At 55.1% G+C, this 24,431-nt stretch overlaps 1 protein-coding gene across 3 annotated transcripts in view; it reads right to left on the bottom strand.

Moving 5' to 3' along the window:
* The window catches only part of vars1 (valyl-tRNA synthetase 1), a 112,599-nt gene that overhangs the window by 82,083 nt on the left and 6,085 nt on the right, over window positions 1–24,431 (bottom strand). For 2 of the 3 annotated variants that reach the window (XM_072475740.1, XM_072475741.1), the window contains exons 3-13: window positions 22,670–22,813; window positions 18,102–18,246; window positions 16,214–16,389; window positions 14,118–14,202; window positions 12,594–12,694; window positions 11,592–11,716; window positions 10,429–10,593; window positions 8,512–8,593; window positions 7,479–7,598; window positions 3,703–3,811; window positions 102–190 (exon numbers count right to left, since the gene is read on the bottom strand). In XM_072475740.1, coding sequence (XP_072331841.1) covers window positions 102–190; window positions 3,703–3,811; window positions 7,479–7,598; window positions 8,512–8,593; window positions 10,429–10,593; window positions 11,592–11,716; window positions 12,594–12,694; window positions 14,118–14,202; window positions 16,214–16,389; window positions 18,102–18,246; window positions 22,670–22,813 — 1,341 coding nt within the window. The remainder of the gene's footprint in view (window positions 1–101; window positions 191–3,702; window positions 3,812–7,478; window positions 7,599–8,511; window positions 8,594–10,428; window positions 10,594–11,591; window positions 11,717–12,593; window positions 12,695–14,117; window positions 14,203–16,213; window positions 16,390–18,101; window positions 18,247–22,669; window positions 22,814–24,431) is intronic. The other variant, XM_072475742.1, reaches the window with a different exon arrangement.

Below are 24,431 nucleotides of genomic sequence, written 5' to 3'. Positions count from 1 at the left end.
TTGGCGACTCAGAATCGGCAAGTGGCGCCATCCTCCCTCGCGTCCCGGGGCGACTCCGCAAGCTCCAGCCCCCCCTCCCCCCCCGCTGAGTGTGGGCTTACCTGGTATCTGGGATCCTGCGGGTGAACGGCCACAGCGCTGTCCCCCAACATGGTCTCGACACGGGTGGTCGCCACCACTACCTCCTCACCTGCAAAGGCACAGAGACGGGTCATCGCTGTCCTGTGCGGCGACACGTTCATGTTCATTAATCCGGCTCGCAGTCAACTCACACAAGCACAACACGAAGGAAGTGAACAAAAAGTATTTGGCGGGGGGGGGGGGGGGGGGGGGGGGGGGGCGGGGCGGCGTAACAATACCGGGGGGCGCGGGGTAGGGGAGGTATCGCTGCTGGTGGGAGGGTGTTATCTTATGAGGATGGGTTGGACAGGCTGCGCCTCAATCCATTGGGGATTGGAGAATGGAGAGGTGATCTTTATGTAACATGTAAAATCCTGAGTGGACTTGACAGTGGATGTGGAGAGGATAGTTTCCCCACCCCCCCACCCGTGGGAGAGACTAGAACGGGGACACACACAGTTTAAAAGTAAAGGGTCTCCTATTTAATACGGAGATGAGGCGAATGTTCTCTCTCAGAGGGTCGTGAGTGTTTGGAACTCTTTTCCAGAGAGCGGTGGACGCTGGGGCAATGAATATTTTTAAGGCAGAGATAGATCTGGAGCTGGATTCTCTGTTTTTGGGACTATGTCCCCACGCCGTCGTAGAAACTGTGGACTTTCACGCCAGTTGGGCCACATGTTCCTAACCCTGCAGGAGGCTAGCAGGGACCCGACATAAACCTAGCAGCTTTTGCTGCAGATACGGGCCCCCGCGCTTCCGGGTCGGAGGCAGCGCATGTGCAGGGCGCCGGCCACCAGCGGCCTCGCTCCATGGTGCACTCGGACCGTGGAGCTGGACATTAAAAATAGACCCCCAATCGGCCGCGCTCCAGACCACGGCGGCCACGGACGTAGTCCGCAGACGCCACGCTAGTATCCCGAACGGCAGGACCATGTCAGTTCCACGCCGGCCGGTCGGGGGCGGAGAATGGCAGGGCGGGTCTCCAGCAAATCAATCGATTCATCAATCTGGAACCAGCTGCTAGCTCCAAACCCGCTCGAACCACACTATCAAAACATGCCCCTCGATCTGTCAGGATTCATGTAATCTCTCTCTCTCTCACTTCTCATCTTCAATTCCGCTGAGATTAGCGTTGATCAGCCGAGTGGAACATAGAAAGGATCAGGATGTCACTTGGCCGGTCGGGCCTGCTCTGCTGTTCATTATTCAGTAGGACTGAGCTCAGGAGGAACTTCTTCACCCAAAGAGCTGTGAATCTGTGGAATTCCCTGCCCAGTGATGCAGCTGAGCCTCCTTCATTCAATGTTTTCATGTTTTTTTGAAGAATAAAGGGATTATGGGTTGTGGTGTTCGGGCCGGAAAGTGGAGCTGAGTCCACAAAAGATCAGCCATGATCTCATTGAATGGTGGAGCAGGCTCGAGGGGCCAGATGGCCTACTCCTGCTCCTAGTTCTTATGATCTTGGCTGATCATCCAATGCAATAGCCTAATTTCACCTCTGCCCACTGTCCCCCCCCCATATCCTTTGATTCCCTTTGCCCCAAATCACAGAATCATAGAATTTACAGTGCAGGAGGCCATTCAGCCCATCGAGTTTGCACCGGCCCTTACAAAGAGCACCCTACTCAAACCCATGTATCTACCCTATCCCCAGAACCCAGTAACCCCCATTAACCTTTTTTGGACACTAAGGGCAATTTATCGTGGCCAATCCACCTGCACAGTCTTTGGACTGTGGGAGGAAACCGGAGCACCCGGAGGAAACCCACGCAGACACGGGGAGAACGTGCAGACTCCGCACAGACAGTGACCCAAGCCGGAATCGAACCCGGGACCCTGGAGCTGTGAAGCCGCTGTGCTCACCACTGTGCTACCCAATGCTTCTTGAAAACACCCAGGGCGGGATTCGCAATCCCGCCGCGCCCGTTTCCTGGTGGCAGCGGGATTTTCCGTCAACCGTTGCGGCACCCCTACGCCATTGGGAAATCCGCGGGCGTTAAGGCGCTGCCGGCGAAACGGAGGGTCGCGCTGACGGAGAATCCTGCTGACAATGTATTGGCCTCAACACTTCCTGTGGTAACAGACTCCCCGCTCGCTGGGAGAAGAAATTTCTCATCTCATGTCCCAAATGGACGACCCCGTATCCTCAGACTGTGAGCCCTGGTTCTGGACACCCCCCACCATCGGGAACATCCTTCCTGCAGCTACCCGGTCCACTCGTGTTAGAATGTTTGTGAGATCCCCCCTCATTCTCCTGAACTCCAGCGAATACAATCCTAACCGATTCAATCCCTCCTCGAGTGACAGTCCCGCCATCCCAGGAATCAGTCTGGTAAACCTTCGCTGCTCTTCCTCCATAGCGACAACATCCTTCCTCAGGTAAGGAGACCAAAACTGCTCACAATACTCCAGGTGTGGCCTCACCAATTCCCTGTACAATTGCAGCAACGCATCCTTGCTCCTGGCTTCAAATCCTCTCACTATGAAGCCAACATACCATTTGCCTTCCTTACCGCCTGCTGTACCTGCATGCCTACCCTCAGTGACTGGTGTCCGAGGACAGCCAGGTCTCGCTGCACATTCCCCTCTCCCAATTCGGATAATAATCTGCCTTCATGATTTTGCCACCAAAGTGGATAACCTCGCGTTGCTCCAAATGATACTGCCTCTTCCATTCGTTTGCCCACTCACTCAACTTGATCTCAGCTTCCTCCTCACAGCTCACCCTCCCACCCAGCTTTGTGTCCGCCAGTACGGATCGATCAAAGGAGAGTCACGTCGAGGATTTTCAAAAGGTCTTCCCCGACGCCGAAATCGCAGCCGGCACCGGGGCGGAGAATCCCTTTCCCCACGCGGAATCGGGACCGGCGTCGGTTCCCCGGTTCCGAGGGCCCTGAAAGGCCGCATAGCAAATACCTACGGCCATTGCTGGAGGCCCTCTCTGCCACCCTCCGCGCCCGACCGGCCGAAGTCCTGATGGCGTGGACCACTCATGGTCCTACCGGTCGGGAAACTAGCGTGACTGAGTCCGCAGCCGCCCTGGTCGGGGCGGCCGGATTGGAGGGCGGGGGGGGCCTTATACGCGGCCGGGCAACGTTTGGGCGGGCGTTCAGGGTCGTGCGCTCGGCCGTCTGTTTTTAATGTCCATTCCGCGGTCTGCGTCTGCCATGGAGCACGGCGCGGGCGCTGGAGGCCGCCACCGTGCGCCTGCGCGGCCTCCGACCTGGAGGCGCAGGGGCCCGTGTCTTCAGCAAAAGCTGCTAGTTTCACGCCGGGTACCTGCTAGCCCCCTGCAGGGCTAGGATATATGTGGCCCTTGGCGCGAAAGTCCACAGTTTTACGACGGCGTGGGGCATAGTCCCAAAAACAGAGAATCCAGCCCAAGTATCCAAACGGTATCATCAGGGCTATGTAGAGGTTAAACAGCAGAGGAGCGATGGGCCAAATGGCCTCCTTCTGAAGAATCTCATCCGGGCGAGAGCGAACTGGAAGTAATTTGGTGCGACCAATCTGGATGCAGAATTATCATTTCAGCCGTCACTGCACGTAGCCAGAAGAGGCTCCGCATTCTCCGTGACTCACCTGACCCGTCGATTTTATACGCAAAGGAGACCAGAACCCCAAACTCCACCTTCTCCGTGTAATTGGGCACGGGGAGGAGCGTCCGGCCCGTCAGCTCCTTTTTGTCCACCTGGTGGAAGAAACGCATCTCAGTGTGAAACTCAGCCGTGCATTCACCGGGTCACTGCACTCGCCAGGCCTTGCTGATCTGAGCCGGTGAGGCGGTACGAGGCGCGATTGCCGTCCACCGATTCTGCCCGCCTACGACCCTTTACCCCAACATTAGTGAACAGGCCCAGGTGTTCCAGCTTCCCATTACCCTCCGTATGAGAAATCCCTTTTGGCCTGGCAGAGGTGATCAAAATGTTCGGTAAATCGCAGCAAACAATCTGTGACCATGAGTCTGCAACAGGCCCAGTCCGGTAAGACGAGTAAAGCCCCAGTGCTGGAGAACTTTGGGAACCACAGTTGCAAAGGCGTCTTATCCCTCGCGAGCGGGTCATGGACGGGCTTAGCCAGGGCTCCACCACCTTGTCAGGTTGATTCCAGATCCTAACCCACACTCCAGAAGGGTCGTGAATCTGGGGAATTCGGTACCCCAGAGTGTGGTGGATGCTGGGACAGTGAGTAAATTTAAAGAGGAGTTGGACAGATTTTTAATTGGGAATGGGTTGAAGGGTAATGGAGAACGGGCAGGACGGTGGAGTTGAGGCCAGGATGGGATCAGCCATGAACGCATTGAGGGTGTTAGGCTCGGGAGGCTAAATTACCGACTCCCGCTCCTAGGTCATCCTCTGGAGGAGATGTTCTGGCTGATTTCCCAATACAGCTCTTGGCCGGTAACATTGTAGGTAGCAGATGAGGAACATTTCAGCCATGATAGAATGGCGGAGCAGACTCGATGGGCCGAATGGCCTGATTCTGCTCCTAGAGCTTATGAACTTATGAACATGTTGCATAAAGATTTGCTCACACCACCTTTAGTCCCTTTGTCAAATGGTGATCGGTCATCCTGATCTAATGCCTATCTCCAGGTGCCTAAAGCGAGTGAGGCCCGAGCGTGTTTGTGGACCAATATCTGATTATGGCAAGTTCACGAAGCATTATAAATAGCGACACTGTGGCACAGCGGTTAGCACTGCTGCCTCACAGCGCCAGGGACCCGGGTTCAATTCCGACCTCGGGTCACTGTCTGTGTGGTGTTCGCACGTTCTCCCGGGTTTCCTCCGGGTGCTCCGGTTTCCTCCCACAGGTTCGGTGGATTGGCTGTGCTACACAGAATTGCGGGGATGGGGCAGGGTGAGGGCCTAGGTAGGGTGCTCGTTCGGAGGGTCGGTGCACACTCGACGGGCCGAATGGTTTCCTTCTGCGCTGCAGGGATTCTATGTACACAGGCCAGGAGTATACACTAAAACATCAGCACTAGTGGAACATTGTGTCCACTGTCTCAGGGGCGATTAAGAGTAGCCAATGAGTGCTGGCCTTGCCAGCGATGCCCATGGCTTCAGAAAGAGTCAAATGAATACATTTGGGAACTGTGCCTTTTAATTCATTGCTGGCTAGGCCCTGCCTTTATTGTCCATCCCTAATTGCCCCTGGACAAGGTGGTGGTGAGCTGCTTTCTTGAACCGCTGCAGTGACTGAGGTGGAGGTACACCCCCTGCAGAGTGGAGGAAGAATAGCACAGGCTCGAAACATCAACTCGTGTTTTTCACTCCAGATTCTCCCAGACGCGTTTTCATTTCGGTGCTTCTCATGGAATCCCGCGTGGAGGCCATTCGGCCCATTGGGTCTGCACTGACCCTCCGAAAGCGCACCCGACCCAGGCCTACTCCCCCCCCGCCTTCTTCCTATTACCCAGCAGCCCCACGTGGGGAGACGTGGAAATCACGAGCCGTTGAGATGGAGTAAATAAAGAGGAACCATTCGCAATGCCTGAAGCGTTGAGGTGGTGAAAGCAGCAGATGCCGCGTGAGGGACGGCCATTTTGTACGAGCAGTTCGGGTTTGGAGAGCACCGCCTGACCGGGGGGAGGGGAGGGTGGGGGAGGGGGGGCGATGTGGCCATGGAAACCGATTCAGCACAGTGGTTAGTACCGTGGCTTCACAGCGCCTGGGTCCCAGATTCGATTCCCGGCTTGGGTCACTGTCTGTGCGGAGTCTGCACGTTCTCGCCGTGTCTGCGTGGGTTTCCTCTGGGTGCTCCGGTTCCCTCCCACAGTGTAAGCACAGTGGGCTAAACAGCTGGCTTGCAAAGCAGAACAAGGCCAGCAGCGCAGGTTCAATTCCCGTACCGGCCTCCCCGAACAGGCGCCGGAATGTGGCGACTAGGGGCTTTTCACAGTAACTTCACTGAAGCCTCCTTGTGACAATAAGCGATTATTATTATTAGTTTCGGTGGATTGGCCACACTAAATTGCCCTTGGGTGTCCAAAGGGGTTAGGAGGGGTGATTGGGTTCGGGGTATAGGTTTGAAGTGAGGGCTTAAGTGGGTCGGTGCAGACTCGATGGGCCGAATGGCCTCCTTCTGCACTGTATGTTCTATGTTCTAATAGCTGGGTCTCAAATTGGATAAATACATGAAAGCAGCAAACTTCACAGGATGAGTCGATAGAGTGGTGGTGGTCGGGGGGGGGGGGGTTTCGGAAATGTGGGGAAACCGGCCTGCGCTTTAGGGTCGACTCAATGGGCCGAGTGCACTATTCTGCAACTGGCAGGAGGCTGAAACATGATAGCTGAAGGTAACAATCGGACCTGTGGGGAAAAGTTTGATTTGTTTGAAGGGATGTGGGCCTCGCTGGGCAAGGCCGACATTTACTGCCTAACTGCTCTGAACTGAGAGACTTTTACGGCCATTTTCAGAGGGGCATTAAGAGTCAGCCACATTGCCAGAGTTACATGTCGGCCAGGCAGAGTAAGGACGGCACTAGGGTGAACCAGTTTTTACAAAACTTCCTTTTCATGGAACTGGTTTTTCTTGAATTCAATTTTCACCATCTGCCGCAGTGAGAGATTCCAAGCCGTATCCCAAGGGCATTACCCCAGGTCGCCGGGGTAATGGCAAGTCTCGTGCCAATCCCACTGGGCCACGGCCCCTCCACCAAGCCGGCGCTTGTATGTACGTCGGGGTCTTCTGTCTAGTGAACTGTCCCCAAGATGTGCCACAGCAGAGAAATGGTGACAGTGAAACTATCAGCGATTGTTGCAAAAACCCATCTGGTTCGCTAATGTCCTTCAGGGAAGGAAATCTGCCGTCCTTACCCGGTCTGGCCGACACGCGACTCCAGACCCCCACAGCAATGTGGTTGATGCCGAAACGAGCCTCTCAGTTCAAGGGCAATTAGGGATGGGCAACAAATGTTGGCCGTGCCCAGAGTTGCCCACATCCCATGAACGAATAAAGTAAAAAAAATACTAGGACGGGCGGTCGGTTTTGAATGAACCTTTCAGGCTAGGATGTTGAATGAAAATGGCGGCGTCGCGGAGACTGCAGAATAAGCGGTGCAGGAGAGAGCCCGTCCGAGTTTGGGGTCCCGCTGTGCCACCAATCTGGGGTATTAGTGCCACACAGTGGGCCCAGGTGGTTAGAGGAATGCTCGATGAGTGAAGCGTCCAATGGAACAATCCGCCCCCATCTCTCACAGGCCCGTGCCGGTACAAGCTGACTGGCTCAATGCGCCAGTGTTGACTGTGCTGAGAACACCGTCGACTGGAGCCGCAGGGTCCAGGGTTATGAGCAAACAGCGGGCATGCCGAGAAAAGAGTCTCGGAACAGTCTAACTCATTGGACAAGACTACCTCGATGTCAGAGATGGCAGAGTTGAGTGTGCAGGACCAGTTAACAAGCCGGGTGCTCCGATAGATCACCCCTTCATCGTGGAGCCTGATAAAAGCTTCTTCAACTGCCCGAGAGAGTTTCTGTGGAAGGAGAAGAAAGAGGCATTAATGGATCGTCTGTTTATGAGACCTCGGGAGTTTAACCCTCTTTTTCTGAGATGCCCCGGAGATTAAACTCTCCGTCTGAGACCCCCGAAACACAGGAACAGGCCCTTCGGCCCTCCAAGCCTGTACCGGTCATGATATCACCCTTGGCCAGAACCCTCAGCACTTCCTAGTGCCGTGTCCCTCTATACCCATCCTATCCATGTGCTTGTCAAGATGCCTTTTGAACGCCGTTAATGTATCTGTTTCCACAACCTCAGTGTCTGACGAAAGACTTAACAGTGGCCCGTGATGCTGTTTCGGCCATGGGGATTAAACTCAGACGGACCTTCTCCACGGTTCAAAATGATCATGTTTGTTTTACCTTGACTCCCATTTTCCTGCCTGCTTCCCTCGAGAGATGAAAACCGTGCCTACTTCAGCGTTAAATATATCCCATGATGGAGCGTCGACAACCTTCTGGACGGGGGGGGGGTTAATGAATTCCCAAGATTCACAACCCTTTGAATGAAGACTATACCACATCAGGGGTGGGGAAGCGGTTACAGTTCGATGTTGAGTTTTGCAATCCTTTCAACGGCTGACATTGTGTGAATTGTTTGGGATGCCAGCAGGAATCTGCTCTCGCTGCGTTCCTGCCTTAAAACTGAGCCCCCCGTGTTTTAGATTTCCCCGGACAATGGGGGTGCAATCGCCCTGTCGAGCCCCTTCGGAATCTCTGGTCGGGCGCGATCAATTCCCAGCCGCAGATTAAATGCGGCTTGCGCAGTCGGAAGGACTTTGGCCAATGCACGTGAGATTGAGACCAGAGTTGGAGACTTATTCCCATTCCGGCCCGTGAGATCAAGCCACCCCCTGACGCCCCCTAGCCTGCCCGAGGTGTACTCACAGGATCCATAGTGAAGCAGGCTCGGTCCCAGTCGAGAGATGAGCCCAGTTTCCGCAACTGGTGGTAAATCCGGTCGCCTTTCCTGGACAAGAAATACAGAGGAAACGTAATGAGCAAACTGTGGATCTTAACGCACGAGGAGGAGGGCAGCACGGCAGCAGAGTGGCTAGCACAATTGCTCAACAGCTACAGAGTCCCAGCTGGGTCACTGTATGTGCGGAGTCTGCACCTTCTCCCCGTGTGTGTGTGGGTTTCCTCCGGGTGCTCCGGTTTCCTCCCACAGTCCAAAGATGGGCAGGTTAGGTGGATTGGCCACGATCAATTGCCCTTAGTGTCCAAAATTGCCCTTAGTGTTGGGTGGGGTTACTGTGTTATGGGGATAGGGTGGAGGTGTGAGCTTGGCTAGGGTGCTCTTTCCAAGAGCCGGTGCAGACTCGATGGGCTGAATGGCCTCCTTCTGCACTGTAAATTCTATGATTCCAGACCCCAACCACTCGCTGGGTGAAAAAGGGTTTTCTCACATCAGGTTTCCTTCTTTTGCAAATCACTTTTAATCTGTGCCCCTCTCGTTCTCGATCCCTTTACGAGGGGGAGGTTTACCCCCCATCGACTCTGTCCAGCCCCTTCCTGATTTAGACCATCTCGATCAAATCTCCTCTCAGCCTCCTTCTCTCCGAGGGGAACAGTCTTCATCGTGAAACTGAGTGTGGGGCAGTGTTAATAATTTGACATGAACGTCCGATATCAGCTGTGGCTCAGCCGGTTCCATGTGACCCCACTGAGATGTGGGTCCCACTCCCAGATTCCCGAGCACAATCCCTCGGTCGACACTCACAACGCAGCGCAGAGGGAATGCCGCACTGCCGGCGGCTCCCACCTTTAGACAAGACGGGAAACCTCCTGCGGACGCAGTGGGAAGGTCGCAGGGCACGGTTTGGATGAAGGGTGGGAATTTCCCACCGCCTCAGCCAACATTCCACCTTCAATAGATGTGGCGGAGGCAGGACACAGGTGGGGCGGAGGCAGGGAGGGAGGGGGCAGAGGGAGGGACAGGACGGAGGGAGGGGCAGGAGGGAAGGAGGGAGGAAGTGGGTGAAGGTGGGAGACAGCGGGGGTAGGGAGCGGGCAGGGGATAGGGAGTGGGCAGGGGATAGGGAGCGGGCAGGGGATAGGGAGCGGGCAGGGGATAGGGAGCGGGCAGGGGATAGGGAGCGGGCAGGGGATAGGGAGTGGGCAGGGGATAGGGAGCGGGCAGGGGATAGGGAGGGGGCAGGGGATAGGGAGCGGGCAGGGGATAGGGAGCGGGCAGGGGATAGGGAGCGGGCAGGGGATAGGGAGCGGGCAGGGGATAGGGAGCGGGCAGGGGATAGAGAGCGGGCAGGGGATAGGGAGCGGGCAGGGGATAGGGAGTGGGCAGGGGATAGGGAGCGGGCAGAGGATAGGGAGCGGGCAGGGGATAAGAAGTGGGCAAATGAGGGCAGTGGGTGGAGAGAGGAGTGCGTGGAGGGAGGGAGTGGGCGGGGATGGAGTGGGCAGAGGGGTGGACAGAGAGGCTGAAGGAGAAAGCGGAGGTGTACAGAATGGGAAGGAGGTGAAGGAGCAGCGCATTCCCCCCCTCGGCACACACCTGCCTCCTGGGAGAACCCTGGGACAACTGGGAACCATCCAGTTTCAAGGAATGCTGAGAAATCGGACACAGGAAAAAGACTTTTATCCCAACAGTTGTGGGGAGGGTGGGGGCACACTCAGGGCCCAGTCAAGTAAATCACTGCAGCCAGAGAAAAACACCCCCTCGGCTCTGCCATATACCCTCCCTCCCACCGCAACACCCAGCGTCAGCCAGAACTCCCAATCCCACCCCCACCCGCAGAAAACGTGCCGACAGTGCAGGGCGGGCGTGTTTCCTCTCACACTCACTCATTCTTCCACTTCCACACCTCCTCGATGAAGCTCTGCCGACCCAGGTCATGCCGGGTCCTCTTGGACTGGCGCCACAGCCTCTTCTCTACCACCACCTGGGTGGCGATGCCAGCGTGGTCGCAGCCCGGGTTCCACAGGGTCATCTCTCCCCTCATACGGTGCCTGGGTGACAAACAGGAGAGTCAAACAGAACCCACTGAAATCCCAATCAGCATCGAACGGAAAAATCCCAAATCCAAGACCAGGCCGGTGGCTACCGAGAATTGCGACTGTTAATCGAGCATCGATGGCATCAAGCCACTGGGAGGGCAGCTTCCAAGACCAGGCCGGTGGCTACCGAGAATTGCGACTGTTAATCGAGCATCGATGGCATCAAGCCACTGGGAGGGCAGCTGTCCGCTCACAGATCTGACCGATTTTCCCATCAGCCCCCTCTCATCACTGCATCAACAATTACAACCAATTAGCATCTCCCAAAGACCTCCACATCCAGACAGGCAGCTGTCCAGAATGCCTGAGCCCACAACTGCGACCTGGGGAATCAGAGCACGAGAGCTGTGGGCTAGAGAGAGAGAAAGGGATGGGGGTCGGGGGGGAGAGAGAGAGTGAGAGAAAAGGTAGGTGGAGGAGTGAGAGCGGGAGAGATAAAGTTAAAGAGAAGACTGGAGCCTTGACAAAAGAGAGGGGGAGAAAGTGGGTGAGAAAGAGAGAATGGTGGAGCCAGAGAAAGATAGCGAGGAGGCAGGAGCAGTGGAAAAAGAGAGAAAAGGGAGAAGAGACGGAGGGAAGAGAAGGTAGGGGAAGAGAGGGGTGAAAAAGAGGGGGAGAGAGCAGGGGGAAAGAGAGGGGGGGGAGAGGGGGAAATAAGAGAAAGGGGAAGAATGGGGGAAAGAGAAGAGGGAAGAATGGGGGAAGTGAGGGGGAAGAGAGGGGGAGGAGAGGCAGTAAGAGAAGGGGGAAGAATGGGGGGAAGAGAGGGAATAAGAGAAAGGGGAAGAATGGGGGAAGAGAGGGGGCAGAGGGTAGTGGAAAGAGAGAGGGGAGAGGTGGGAGTGTAGTGGAATGAATTTGGGAGGTCCAGTTGCTAACCGCGGGGGGATGGCAGCATCCAGGCTCGGGGATCGTGTCGATCGCAGGATAAAGGTGGGGCGGGGCATTACCAGCGGGTGAGCGAGTCCTGAATTGCGTTGGTCAGAGCGTGGCCCAGATGCAGGGATCCCGTAACGTTGGGTGGAGGGATGCAGATCATGAACATCCCCTTCGGGGCCGGCTTGGAGATAGCGTGCTGCGGGATCAGAAAGGGAAATGGTTTCAACGTCAGTTCAACTCCCGAACAACAGCTCATTTCCAAACAGCAACTTGAACTTTTTTCGAAACTTTCGCAGGACGTGGGGCTCACTGACTTGACCAGCATTTATTGTCCATCCCTAATTGCCCCTTGACAAGGTGGTGCTGAGCTGCCGGCTTGAAGCCGCTGCAGTCCCTGAGGTGTAGGTACACCCACCGTGCTGTTAGGGAGGGAGCTCCAGGATTTGGACCCGGCGACACTGAAGGAATAGCCGATATATTTCCCAGTCGGGATGGGGAGTGACTTGGAGGGGAACCTCCAGGTGGGGGGTGATCCCAGGTATCTGCTGCTCTTGTCCTTCTAGATGGTGGTGGCCGTGGGTTTGGAAGGTGCTGCCTGAGGAACCTCGGTGAGTTCCCGCAGTGAACCTTGTCGATGGTGCACACGGCTGACACTGTCCATCGGAGGGGGAGGGAGTGAATGTTTGTGGAAGGGACGCCAATCAAGCGGGGCTGCTTTGTCCTGGATGGTGTCGAGCTTCTTCAATGTTGGAGCTGAGCTCATCCAGGCAAGTGGAGAGTTTTCCGTCACACCCCTGACTTAGGAAATAAGCAAATGGAGGGACCAGAGCTCTGCTTGGGCTGGGCGACTGTGGGGGGCGTCACAGGCGAGCTTGACACTCTCGTCAGCTGCTGGTTCATGTATTTCCCAGATTTCCCCCACCTCGCCCCCAACCAGCCTAGCCCAGGGCCTCTGAACTAGGGAGATGGCCCTGTGGAATGTTCCGGATCGGGGAAAGCTGACGACTACACCCCTGGGTCCCTTCAGAACATACATTCAGGACACCATGGAGGATGGCCGCTTGGGCGCTTACCCTGTATTCGGGTTTGAAGAATCCTTGCTTCTCCCACCAGGGGTACCAGGCCGCCTCGACGTACTGCGGGCTGTAGGAGTCCGGCATCGAGCAGTTCACATCTACATTGCAGAGAAAACAGGACCTTAGGGGTTGTGGCCCACACTCCTGACATTCAGAAAGACTCTTGGGGAGGGGGGGGTGTGAGAAAGTAAGTGGGGAGTCGGCCGCGAAGGAAAGTAGAAGTTTGTTGGATAACTTTATTTCCAATCTTTTACAGCTGGGATTTTGTGCACAGTTCTGGTCACCACGTTACGGGAAGGACACCATTGCTCTGGAGAGAGAGCAGAGGAGGTTTACAAGAATGTTGCCAGGACTGGAGAATTGCAGCTATAAGGAGAGAATGGAGGGTCTGGGGTTGTTTTCCGTAGAACAGAGGTGGCTAAGGGGTGACCTGATTGAGGTGTTCAAAATGATGAGGGGCCGAGACAGGGTAGACAGGGGAAGACTTGTTTCCCCCCCCCCCCCCGAGATGAGGGCGGCGCGGTAGCACAGTGGTTAGCACTGTTGCTTCAAAGCTCCAGGGTCCCAGGTTTGATTCCCGGCTTGGGTCACTGTCTGTGCGGAGTCTGCACGTTCTCCCAGTGTCTGCGTGGGTTTCCTCCGGGTGCTCCGGTTTCCTCCCACAAGTCCCGAGAGACGTGCTTGTTAGGTGAATTGGACATTCTGAATTCTCCCTCAGTGTACCCGAACAGGCGCCGGAATGTGGCGACTGGGGGCTTTTCACAGTGACTTCATTGCGGTGTTAGTGTAAGCCTACTTGTGAGGAGGGAGGAGGTAAAGGGGAAGGAGGTGCACCCTCTGTGAGGGCAAAGGAAGGCGCCATGGGAAGGGGAGTTGGACGTGACGGAGTAGACCAGGGTGTCATGGAGAGAGGGAGAGCCGTCCCTGCAGAATGCTGACTGTGAGGGGGGGTGGGGGGTTTGCTGAGGAGGGGGGCGTGGGGAGGGTACATTTCATGGTAGTATCATGCGGCAGCTGGCGGAGGGTGACCCTTTGAATGTGGAGGCTGGCGGAGGTGAATAGTGAGGACTGGGGGAGACCCTATCATGATTCTGAGGATTGAAGCTGGGGGTCGAGGGAGCTGTGGGGATCGGTTGGTTTGCAATGGACATTCCCACTGGGAAATTCATCTTTCCAGTTAGCGATCTCCATGGGGGTTGAACTCGAGACTGAAATATCAACGTTATAGCACCGTTGAGTAGTGCCTCTAAACGTTAGGTCCAGTGACTTTAAGCAGCCTATAACTCCACTACTCCTCACGGCAACACGGTGGTTAGCGCTGCTGCCTCACAGCATCAGCGACCCGGTTTCGATTCCGGCTTGGCTCACTGTCTGTGCGGAGTCTGCACGTCCTCCCCATGTCTGCGTGGGTTTCCTCCGGGTGCTCATCCTCATTATGCATGCCAGGCTCAGTGTCCATTAGAACCAGAGAACACCAGCTCCCCACTGCAGCTATTCTGCCATTGACTGAAGCCACCTCACCTTTCTTCTCGCCAGGAGTCGTCGGAACGTCATATATAATCACTCCCAGATCCTTCTTTTCTTTCTTTTCCGCTTTGGCCTTTTTCTGGGGCGAGAGGGGAAAGAATTTTTTTTTAAATCCATCAGCTTCTCATCCTATGCTCCTGTTAAACTGGAGGGACGAAGGACGAACGTCACACACGCCCAGAACTCACAGCGGCCCATTTCGCAATCCTTTTTATTCATTCACAGAGTGCGGCTAGACCAGCATTTATTGTCCGTCCCTAATTGCCCCTTGACAAGGTGGTGCTGAGCTGCCGTCTTGAAGCCGCTGCAGTTCCTGGGGTGTAGGTACACCCACCGTGCTGTTAGGGAGGGAGCTCCACGATTTGGACCCGGCGACACTGAAGGAACGGCCGATATATTTCCCCGTCGGGGTGGGGAGTCACTTGGAGGGGAACCTCCAGGTGGGGGGTGATCCCAGGTATCTGCTGCTCTTGTCCTTCTAGATGGTGGTGGCCGTGGGTTTGGAAGGTGCTGCGTTAAGCACTGGGGAGAATTGGGATTCAAAAATGAAATTGGGATGAAATAAAATAAAAAGGAGAAGTGGTAAATAGAAAGGGCAGCAGTTTGAAGGCGTTGTGATATGTGAATTAGCAAAGCAGTGGGAAAAGCAAGTGTTTACCAATGTGACTAGGGGAAAACAATGGGGTATAGAAATGGAGCGATAAGGGAATTGGCACTCGAATGCTAAAAGCCAGATCCACAGGATGGGAAGAATGATACATCTATCGCACAATAACTGGGGAAAGGGGCACAGAAGCAGAGGCTACTATTCCAGCCATATCCAACTGCAGAGAACGGTCTCCCCCAAAAGGCAGTCGGTTAAAATCTAAAGCCCGAAACAAGAAGATTATACCTTCCCTGAAACTGAAGTCAGCTTCCCCAAACGTGGACGAAACCTGTGCGTGGTAACTGTCTGCTCGACGTACCTCATAGAGTTATATTATATTGGATGTAGCTTGGGAACAGGGGGCATCTCGTGGTTCAGGAAACATAGGTAGTCGGGAACCAAGGGGTAACTACATGTAATACTGAATTTGTATAACCGTCAGTATAGTTAAGTGTATTGTGTCTGTCTGGGTTTCCTCCAGGTGCTCGGGTTTCCTCCCATAGTCCAAAAGATATGCAAGTGAGGTGGATTGGCCATGCTGACCTGCCCCTTTCGTGGCCCAAGATGTGCAGGTTAGGTGCTTGGCCATGCTAAAATTGCCGCTTAGTTTAGAATCATGGAATTTCTCCAGTGCATAAGGAGGCCACTTGGCCCGTAAAGCCTGTACAGACCCACTGAAAGAGCCACCCCCCCGCACAATCTCCATATCTCCATCTCGTCTTTTGGACACTAAGGGGCAATTTAGCATGATCAATTCACCTAAATCTGCACATTTTTGGACTGTGGGAGACAACCGGAGCACCCGGAGGACTACTGAAGAACTGCAACTCGCTCAGCTCAGATCAGTAAAGCCTCAGTCTTGATCGTTCACCTTTCGAAGGCACTCCTCAGGTGCGTTTTCTACTTTGGTGCTAAATTACCCCTCAGTGTCCAGGGATGTACAGGATTGGATGGGGGTTACGGGGCTGGGGTGGGGGAGTGTGCCCGGCTGCACTGTCAGACAGTCGGTGCAGACTGATGAGTCTCCTTCTGCACTTAGGGATAATAGGATAGTCAAATGCCAGGATAAATACTCTTCAGAACACGCAACGATACTAGGCGGACATAACAGTTCTTGGCCATTTATTCGCCATGGTACCAGGTGACCAGAGGCTGCTTTTCTTCCCCTTTGAGGGCGGAGAGCTGGCTGGTGGTGATTTAACCTGAGGATCGGTGTGGGGATTTGAACCCGCGCCGCTAGCCTCGCTCTGCATCACGAACCGTCCGCCCAGCCAACTGGGCTAAACCCAGCAGAACATCCCGAGGTGCTTCAAGTGAGTGAGTGGCAAGCAGAATTTAACACTGAGCCTCTGCAAGGGGTGCCAGGAAGGGTGGGGGAGGGGGGCAACCGGCAGCAGTGGTCCACTGGCCTGAACGCCCCCCCCCCACACACACGCACACTGACCTCCGGCTGTCTCTGCTGCTGCTCCTTCAGCTTGTCCTGTTTCTGCAGGAACTTCTCCATTTTCTCTTTCTTCATCGCATCCTTCTTCAGCTGTGCCGCCGTCTTCTTAACCGGCTCCTCGGCGAGCGGGACCCGGCTCGGGCTCAGCGAGTTCTGCCCCAGCTGCTGCGGCCCTGCTGTAGCCAAGGAAGGAAAAGGAGGCCTTCAGTCTCAGGAGCGGGAGGGGACCTTCAGCCCCTCGGTCCCGTTCCGGCGCACAATGAGCTGTACGCTAACCCCATCCACCCAGCTCAACACACAGAGCCCTCTCGCTGAACCATTTCCGCAATCTCCGTTTGGAAATCTCGCCGGCCAGTTTTTTGCGCCGGGGGAATTCCAGATTCCTGCTAATTGCTTCCCGACATCACCCCTCAATAGCCCAGCTCTAACTTTCAGGATTTGCCCCCTCCGCGTTCTGTACTCTCTCAGGTCCTCTGCATACATAGAAAATAGATGCAGGAGGAAGCCATTCGGCCCCTCGAGCCTGCTCTGCCATTCATTATGATCATGGCTGATCATCAAGTTCAATACCCTGATCCCGCCTTCCCCCCCATATCCCTCCATCCCTTTATCCCCAAGAGCTGTATCTAATTCCTTCTTGAAATTACAACTTTCTGGCGTCAACTACTTTCTGTGGGAGTGAATTCCGCAGATTCACCAGTCTCTGGGTGAAGAAATGTCTCCTCACCTCAGTCCTAAAAGGTTTACCCCTTATCCTCAAACTATGCCCCCTAGTTCTGGAATCCCCCACCATTGGGAAGATTCTTTCTGAATCTACCCTGTCTAATCCTGTTAGAATTTTGTACGTTTCTACGAGATCCCCTCTCACTCTTCCAAACTCCAATGAACATAATCCAAAGCGACTTAGTCTCTCCTCGTATGACAATCCCGCCACCCCGGGAATCAGCCTTAACAAGATCATTTTGACAAGGTACCATGAGTCATGTCCAGGAGGTCATGGGCTGATCATGTACCAACCCACCTTACATCATGCCAAATTTCATTGGATATAGAGCTAATGTATGTAATCCAAAATCGATATTATTGGACAAGGTCGTAATGGGCTGTGTAGATGTTTAAAAATTTATAAGAATGGATGTTATTCCTTTGTTCCTGGTAGAGAGACTCTGGGCTTAAACCAGACACCATCTCATCACCGGCGTAATAAACCATTTGATGTGAGGACCAGCCCTGAGTGTTGAGTGATTTCTTCGAGATTCTCTCCCGCTAACAACCCATCAGGCTTACACCGGCCTTCTGAAAGAGCAGCCACATGGGCCCATAACCCCACCTAACCCACTAAAGGGCAATTTATCATGGCCAATCCACTTAACCTGCACATCTTTGAACTGTGGGAGGAAACTGGGGCTCCCGGAGGAAACCCACGCAGGCACAGGGAAAATGCGCACACTCCATACAGACAGTCACCCAAGATTGAATTTGAACCCGGGCCCCTGGCGCTGTGAGGCAGCAGTGCTAACCACTGTGCCGCCCTCTATGGGTACGAAATGAAAATGAGATGTCGCCACAGTACCGGATGGCCGTAGGCTGCTTTCCTCTTTGAGGGGGGAGGGCTGACTGGGGGTGATTTAAGGCGAGGGGGCAACATTGAGAAGGATGGATAACCTCGGCCGGAACGGGAATCGAACCGCCGCTGTTGGCCTCGTCCCGCGTCACGGTCCTGCCGTCCAGCCAAGTGAGCTAAGCCGGCCCCCTCCGAATTCTGGTCTGCTCCTCTCTCGGGAATTGTAAATGTGGAAATCTATTTTAATTCTAGCGCTTGCGCCCTCTCCAGGGTCTCGCTGCCCCCCCACCCACCACCATTCCTCGAGATCACCCCTCTACGCACCTGTGCATTTCTCAGCTGTCACCGGCACTATCTTCTCACACAGCCTCACCGCTCCCAGAGCTCGTGTGAACTCGGCCTGGTTCACACAGGTCAGGAACCAGCGGTTCACGTTAACGTAGGGCTTCCTGAAGTCGGGCTCGAAGGCCTGCCGGGGAACAAGCAGGGGCGTCAGGTACTCTCGTTGTCAAGGGCGCTCACCATGGAGGAAGGCCTCGCGAGCCCACTCCTCCTGTCACCAGGCACACTGATGTGACCTGCGAGGGTATCCCAACCCCTTTCCAGCGAGGTACTGCTGGGTTCGATAGGCCCATCTATGAATTGCTAAAGGATGTCACATTCCCACCCGCGAACAATCCAGCCATGGGCAACACGTCAAGGGTCTGAGTGCGGCCATTTTGTTGCCTGTTGCCCACATGAAGGGCTGACACATTCCACTCATTCCCGTCCGCATAGTTCCCCCCCCCCCCGACTGGTATGACTGGGGCGGCACGGCGGCAAGCACTGCTGCCTCACAGCGCCAGGGACCCGGGTTCAATTGCAGCCTCGGGTGACTGCCTGTGTGGAGTCCTCCCCGTGTCTGCGTGGGTTTCCTCCGGGTGCTCCGGTTTCCTCCCACAGTCCAAAGACGTGCAGGTTCGGTGGATTGGATTGTCTGCGCTAAATTACTCCGAGGTGGGGTTACGGGGATGGGGCCTCCGTAGGGTGCTCTTTCGGAGGGTCGGCGCAGATTCGATGCGCCTCCTTCTGCATTGTAGGGATTCTAAGTGATTTGCACGTAAAGCGGGGGCGAGTGAAGTGACGTGTGTGCTGATCGCTCACAACACTGCCTGTGGGAGCCGCGCACTCCCTCTGCGTCCAATCAAAGTGCTGCCACGTGCAATCCGCACGCCCCACACATACCAGGTGCGGAAATGCAGCTATCAAAATGCCCCCGTCCCAGGAGCCAGATTTGGTTCCGACACCGGTGAGTGAGGTCGTGCTTTTTGATGTTACTTTTGTACACTAAGATAAGCGTAAATACTTGTTTAGTTTTTACCATTTGAAGCTGCTGACTCGATTCAGATGTCAATTCTTAAACGCTTTCTGTCACCCATTGCGAAATATCGCAGAATTCTTACAGTGCAGGAGGCCGCCATTCGGCCATTCGGCCCATCGAGTCTGCACCGACCCTCTGAAAGAGCACCCTACCTATGCCCACCCCCTTGCCTTATCCCTGAAAACCCACCTAACAGCACGTCTTTGGACTGTGGGAGGAAACCGGAGCACCCGGAGGAAACCCGCGCAGACACGGGGAGAACGTGCAGACTCCGCACAGACAGTGACCCAAGGCTGGAATTGAATCGCTGATGCTGTGAGGCAGCAGTGCTAAGCAACGTGCCGCCACCACCAACCCCCCCACCCAAGCAAAAGGCATCGTAAAACACAATGCTAGCTGGGGGCGGGGGGGGTTGGGGGGGGCGAGCACGGCTTTCACAGATCATGAGCCCCGTACAACATGGCTCACTTTGTCTCGCACAACCAGCATGAAACCGCACTCGACACGCCAGTCAAACTGGAAATAAATGCTGCAAATTCTCCATTTGTGTCAAAGTACAGAAGTTTGTTGTGGAAAAGGGAAAAACGGTCTGCAAACAAGGGACTGGGGGAAGGCAGATGTTATTAGAATAAGGCAGAATCTGACCAAAGTGGATTGGGAACAGTGTCTTGTGGGATAACCATGGGTTTCCTCCGGGTGCTCCGGTTTCCTCCCACAGTCCAAAGATGTGCAGGTTAGGTGGATTGGTCATGATCAATTGCCCCTTAGTGTCCAAAAGGTTAGGTGGGGTTACGGGGATAGGGTGGAGATGTGGGCTTGGGCAGGGTGCTCTTTCCAAGGGCCGGTGCAGATTCGATGGGCCGAACGGCCTCCTTCTGCACTGTAAATCCTATGGTTCTATAACCAGGGAAAGAGTGGGGCCCGTCAGGGAGCGAGGGGCAATGTGTGCGTGGAGCCAGAGGACATTGGGAGGGTGTTACATCGAGTACGTCACATCTGTCTCCGCTCTGGAGGAGGAGGGTGTAGGTACGGAATTCGGGGAGAGGGACTGAGGTTCTTGTACAGTTCGATATGGGGAGTGAGGACCCACTGGAGGTTTTGGCAGGCTGAAAAGTGGACAACTCTCCAGGCCCGGGTGAGTTGTACCCCAGGCTGCTGTGGCAGGCACGGGAGGAGATTATAGGAGCTCCAACCAAATATTTAATTCCTCTTTGGCCACAGGGGAGGTGGCAGACGATTGTTGGACAGCCAACGTGGTTCCATTTTCAAAGACGGGTGATTGAGATAAATCAGGGAATCACAGGCCGGTGAGTCTCGCGTCAGTGGGAGGGAAACTATTGGAGAAAATTCTGAAGGAGCGAACCTCCATTTGGAGAAGCAAGATTTGGTCAGGAATAGTCAGCATGGCTTTGGCAGAGGGAGGTCATGACCAAGAAATCTTGATTGAATTTTTCAAGGTGGTGACCAGGTGTGTAGATGAGGGTAGTGCGGTTGATGTAGTTTACATGGATTTCAGCAAAGCCTTTGACAAGGTGCCACGTGGGAGACTTATAAAGACGGCAAATGCACATGGGATACAGGGGAAGTTGGGTGCAAAACTGGCTCAGCGAGAGGAGACAGAGGATGGTGGCAGAGGCTGTTTGTGTGACTGGAGGCCGGTGTACAGTGGTGTACCACTGTGCTGGGTCCCAGGCTGTTTGCGATATATATTAGCGACATGGATGAGAACATGGGGGAGGGAATGATGAGTACGTTTGCGGATGATGCGTCAAGCGAGTACTCAACGAACGGCAGGACACTAGGAAGCTTCGAGGAACAGAAGGATCTTGGGGTGCTTGTCCAGAGATGCCTGAAGGTGGCAGGACAGGTTAATAGGGACGTTAAGGCGGCATTTGGGCCTTTATCATTCAGGGCATAGATTACAAGAACAAGAAGGTTGTATTCGACCTGTACAGGACTTTAGTTAGGCCACAGCTAGAGTACAGTGTGCAGTCCTCGTCGCCACACTATAGGAAGGATGTGATTGACTGGAGAGGGTGCGGAGGAGATTCACCAGGATGCTGCGTGGGCCGGAGCGTTCCAGCTGTGAAGAGAGGCGGGTTAGGCCGGGGCTGTTTTCCTCGGAGCAGAGAAGGCTGAGGGGGGACCTGATCGAGGTGGACAAAATTATGAGGGACAGCAATAGAGTGGACAGGGAGCAGTGAAGGGTCTATAACCAGGGGGCATATTTTAAAGTGAGTGGCAGGGGGTTAAATGGGGATTCGAGGAAAACATTTTTCACCCAGAGGGAGGTGGAAATCTGGAACTCGCTGCCTGGGAGGGTGGTAGCGGCTGGAAACGTCACAACCTTTTTAAAAAGTACGTGGATGAGCGTCTGAAATGCTGTAACATCCACAGCTACGGGCCAGGTGCTGGGACGTGGGATTGGTGTAGATTCGGTGTAGTTTTGTCAGTGTGGCCTCAATGGGCTGAAGGGCCAAGGCTGTACTGGTTGACTCTCCGACTCGGGAGGCCCTCACACCAGCCTAGGTCGTCCATCACTGGTTATAAATATGAAGGGGAAGGGGCAGGCGGACCACAACTGCCAGGCTTTGGGAAGTCCGCTCAATGTCAATGAGCTTATTTAATTTTTTTAAATAAATATAGAGTGCCCAATTTTTTTTTCCCAATTAAGGGCGAATTTAGCGCGGCCAATCCTCCTACCCTGCACATCTTTGGGTTGTGGGGGTGAGACCCACGCAGACACGGGGAAAATGCGCAAACTCCACACGGACAGTGACTCGGGGCCGGGATCGAACCTGGGACCTCGGTGCCGTGAGGCATTGCGCCACCGTGCCACCCAGTGTTTGTTTCATTAACCGCTTTCTGCTCCCGCTGGACCACCCGGCATCCCATTGTGGGCGGGGTCACTTTTAGGTAAATCTGCATATTAAAGCGAGACAGCTGGTCTCACTTTAATGCGCCAATTCCTGAGGTACCAGAGGCGGTGGGATCAATCTCCTTTGCCTCAAAGATCGCCGACGATCGCCATTCAGCTGGTCAACGCAAAAGGGGACCAGACAGAACAGCACTTGCCGGGGGTCTCCCAGGGCATCGGAGGCCCCCAGGTGCCTGCCCTTTGCCAGGGTGCCACTTGGTACTGCCAGCCTGGCACCCTGGCAGTTCCACCTGGGTGCCAGCCTGGCACTTCCAGTTGGAAGGGGCACTGCCATGGTGCCAGAATAGCACTGCCAAGGTGCAAAGCTGGCATTTTTTTGCACGGTGGGGATCGGGCCAGGGGTTCCAGTGAGTGGAGCTCCTCAGTGCACAAAACAAGGTAATGTGCGGCCTCGCTGAGGACCCCTAGCTAACACGTGTGTCGTTTTAAAGAGCTGTGTTTCTTGCCGTTGCGAGTACCGGGAGACGTGCAGCTAAACACGCTCTCTATGGGACTTTGTTTCCATTTGTTAAATCGCGCCCACAGTCGGAGGTTTGAGGGAACTGCTCCACCATGCAGTTAGAATACCTCAGCCAGGGAAGGTTTAAAACGTACGTGCTTGTAGGGAAGTAGGAGTGAGCAGCTGACGGCGATATCGGCCAGGGTGACGCCCTCCCCCACCAGGTACGTCCGCAGCCTCAGGTGGTCGTCCAGAAACCGCAGAATCTTCTTCAGGTCCAGCTGGGCTCGTTCAACGTCCTGTGCAAAACAGAAGAGAGAGCTGGTGTGAGAAAGGGAGAGAGAGAGAGAGGGGGGGGTGAGGAAGAGAGAGGGTGTGAGAAAGAGAGGGAGAGGGTGTGAGAAAGAGAGAGGTGTGAGAAAAAGAAAGGTGTGAGAACGAGAGGGGGTGTGAGAACGAGAGAGTGTGAGAGAGATAACACGAGAGAAATAGAGGGTGCGAGAGAGAACGAGAGAATGTAAGAAGAAGAGAGAGAGTGTGTGTGAGAGAGAGAGAGAGAGAGAGAGTGAACTCGTGAGAAATAGAGGGTGCGAGAGAGAGAGAGAGGATGCGAAAGAGAAAGAGAGAGAAAGGGTGCAAGAGAGAGGATGTGAGAGAGAGAGAGGGTGCGAGAGAGAGGGGGCACGAGAGAGTGCGAGAGAGAGAGAGAGGGTGCGAGAGAGAGGGGGTGGGAGAGAGAGGGGGTGGGAGAGAGAGGGGTGGGAGAGAGAGGGGGTGGGAGAGAGGGGGTGGGAGAGAGGGGGTGGGAGAGAGAGGGGGTGGGAGAGAGGGGGTGGGAGAGAGAGGGGGTGGGAGAGAGAGGGGGTGGGAGAGAGAGGGGGTGGAAGAGAGAGGGTGCAAGAGAGAGAGGGTGCAAGAGAGAGAGGGTGCAAGAGAGGGAGGGTGCGAGAGAGAGAGAGAGGGTGCGAGAGAGAGAGAGGGTGCGAGAGAGAGAGAGGGTGCAAGAGAGAGGGTATGAGAGAGAGGGTGTGAGAGAGAGGGGGCACGAGAGAGTGCGAGAGAGAGAGAGAGTGCGAGAGAGAGAGAGGGTGCGAGAGAGAGGGGGTGGGAGAGAGAGGGGGTGGGAGAGAGAGGGGGTGGGAGAGAGAGGGGGTGGGAGAGGGGGTGGGAGAGAGAGGGGGTGGGAGAGAGAGGGTGCGAGAGAGAGGGGGTGGGAGAGAGAGGGGGTGGGAGAGAGAGGGGGTGGGAGAGAGAGGGGGTGGGAGAGAGAGGGGGTGGGAGAGAGAGGGGGTGGGAGAGAGAGGGTGCAAGAGAGAGAGGGTGCAAGAGAGAGAGGGTGCAAGAGAGAGAGGGTGCAAGAGAGAGAGAGAGGGTGCGAGAGAGAGAGGGTGGGAGAGAGAGGGTGGGAGAGAGAGAGGGTGGGAGAGACAGAGGGTGGGAGAGACAGAGGGTGGGAGAGAGAGGGTGCGAGAGAGAGGGTGTGAGAGAGAGGGTGCGAGAGAGAGGGTGCGAGAGAGAGGGTGCGAGAGAGAGGGTGCGAGAGCGAGAGAGGATGCAAGAGAGAGAGAGGCTGTGAGAGAGAGAGACGCAAGAGAGAGGGTGCGAGAGAGAGGGTGAGAGAGAGTGGGTGCGAGAGAGAGAGAAAGCACGAGAATTAGAGGGTGTGAGAGAGATAGAGGGTGCGAGAGAGAGAGGGTGCGAGAGAGAGGGTGCAAGAGAGGGTGCGAGAGAGATAGAGGGTGCGAGAGAGAGAGGCTGCGAGAGAGAGAGGCTGCGAAAGAGAGAGGGTGCGAGAGAGAGAGGGTGCGAGAGAGAGAGGGTGCGAGAGAGAGAGGGTGCGAGAGAGGGTGGGAGAGAGAGAGGGTGCGAGAGAGAGGGTGCGAGAGAGAGGGTGTGAGAGAGAGGGTGCAAGAGCGA

Source organism: Scyliorhinus torazame, chromosome 14, assembly GCF_047496885.1.
Source record: "Scyliorhinus torazame isolate Kashiwa2021f chromosome 14, sScyTor2.1, whole genome shotgun sequence".
In the NCBI taxonomy this organism is placed as follows: Eukaryota; Metazoa; Chordata; class Chondrichthyes; order Carcharhiniformes; family Scyliorhinidae; genus Scyliorhinus; species Scyliorhinus torazame.
Note: the sequence above shows the minus strand (reverse complement) of the source record. Positions and strands in the feature narration are given on the sequence as shown.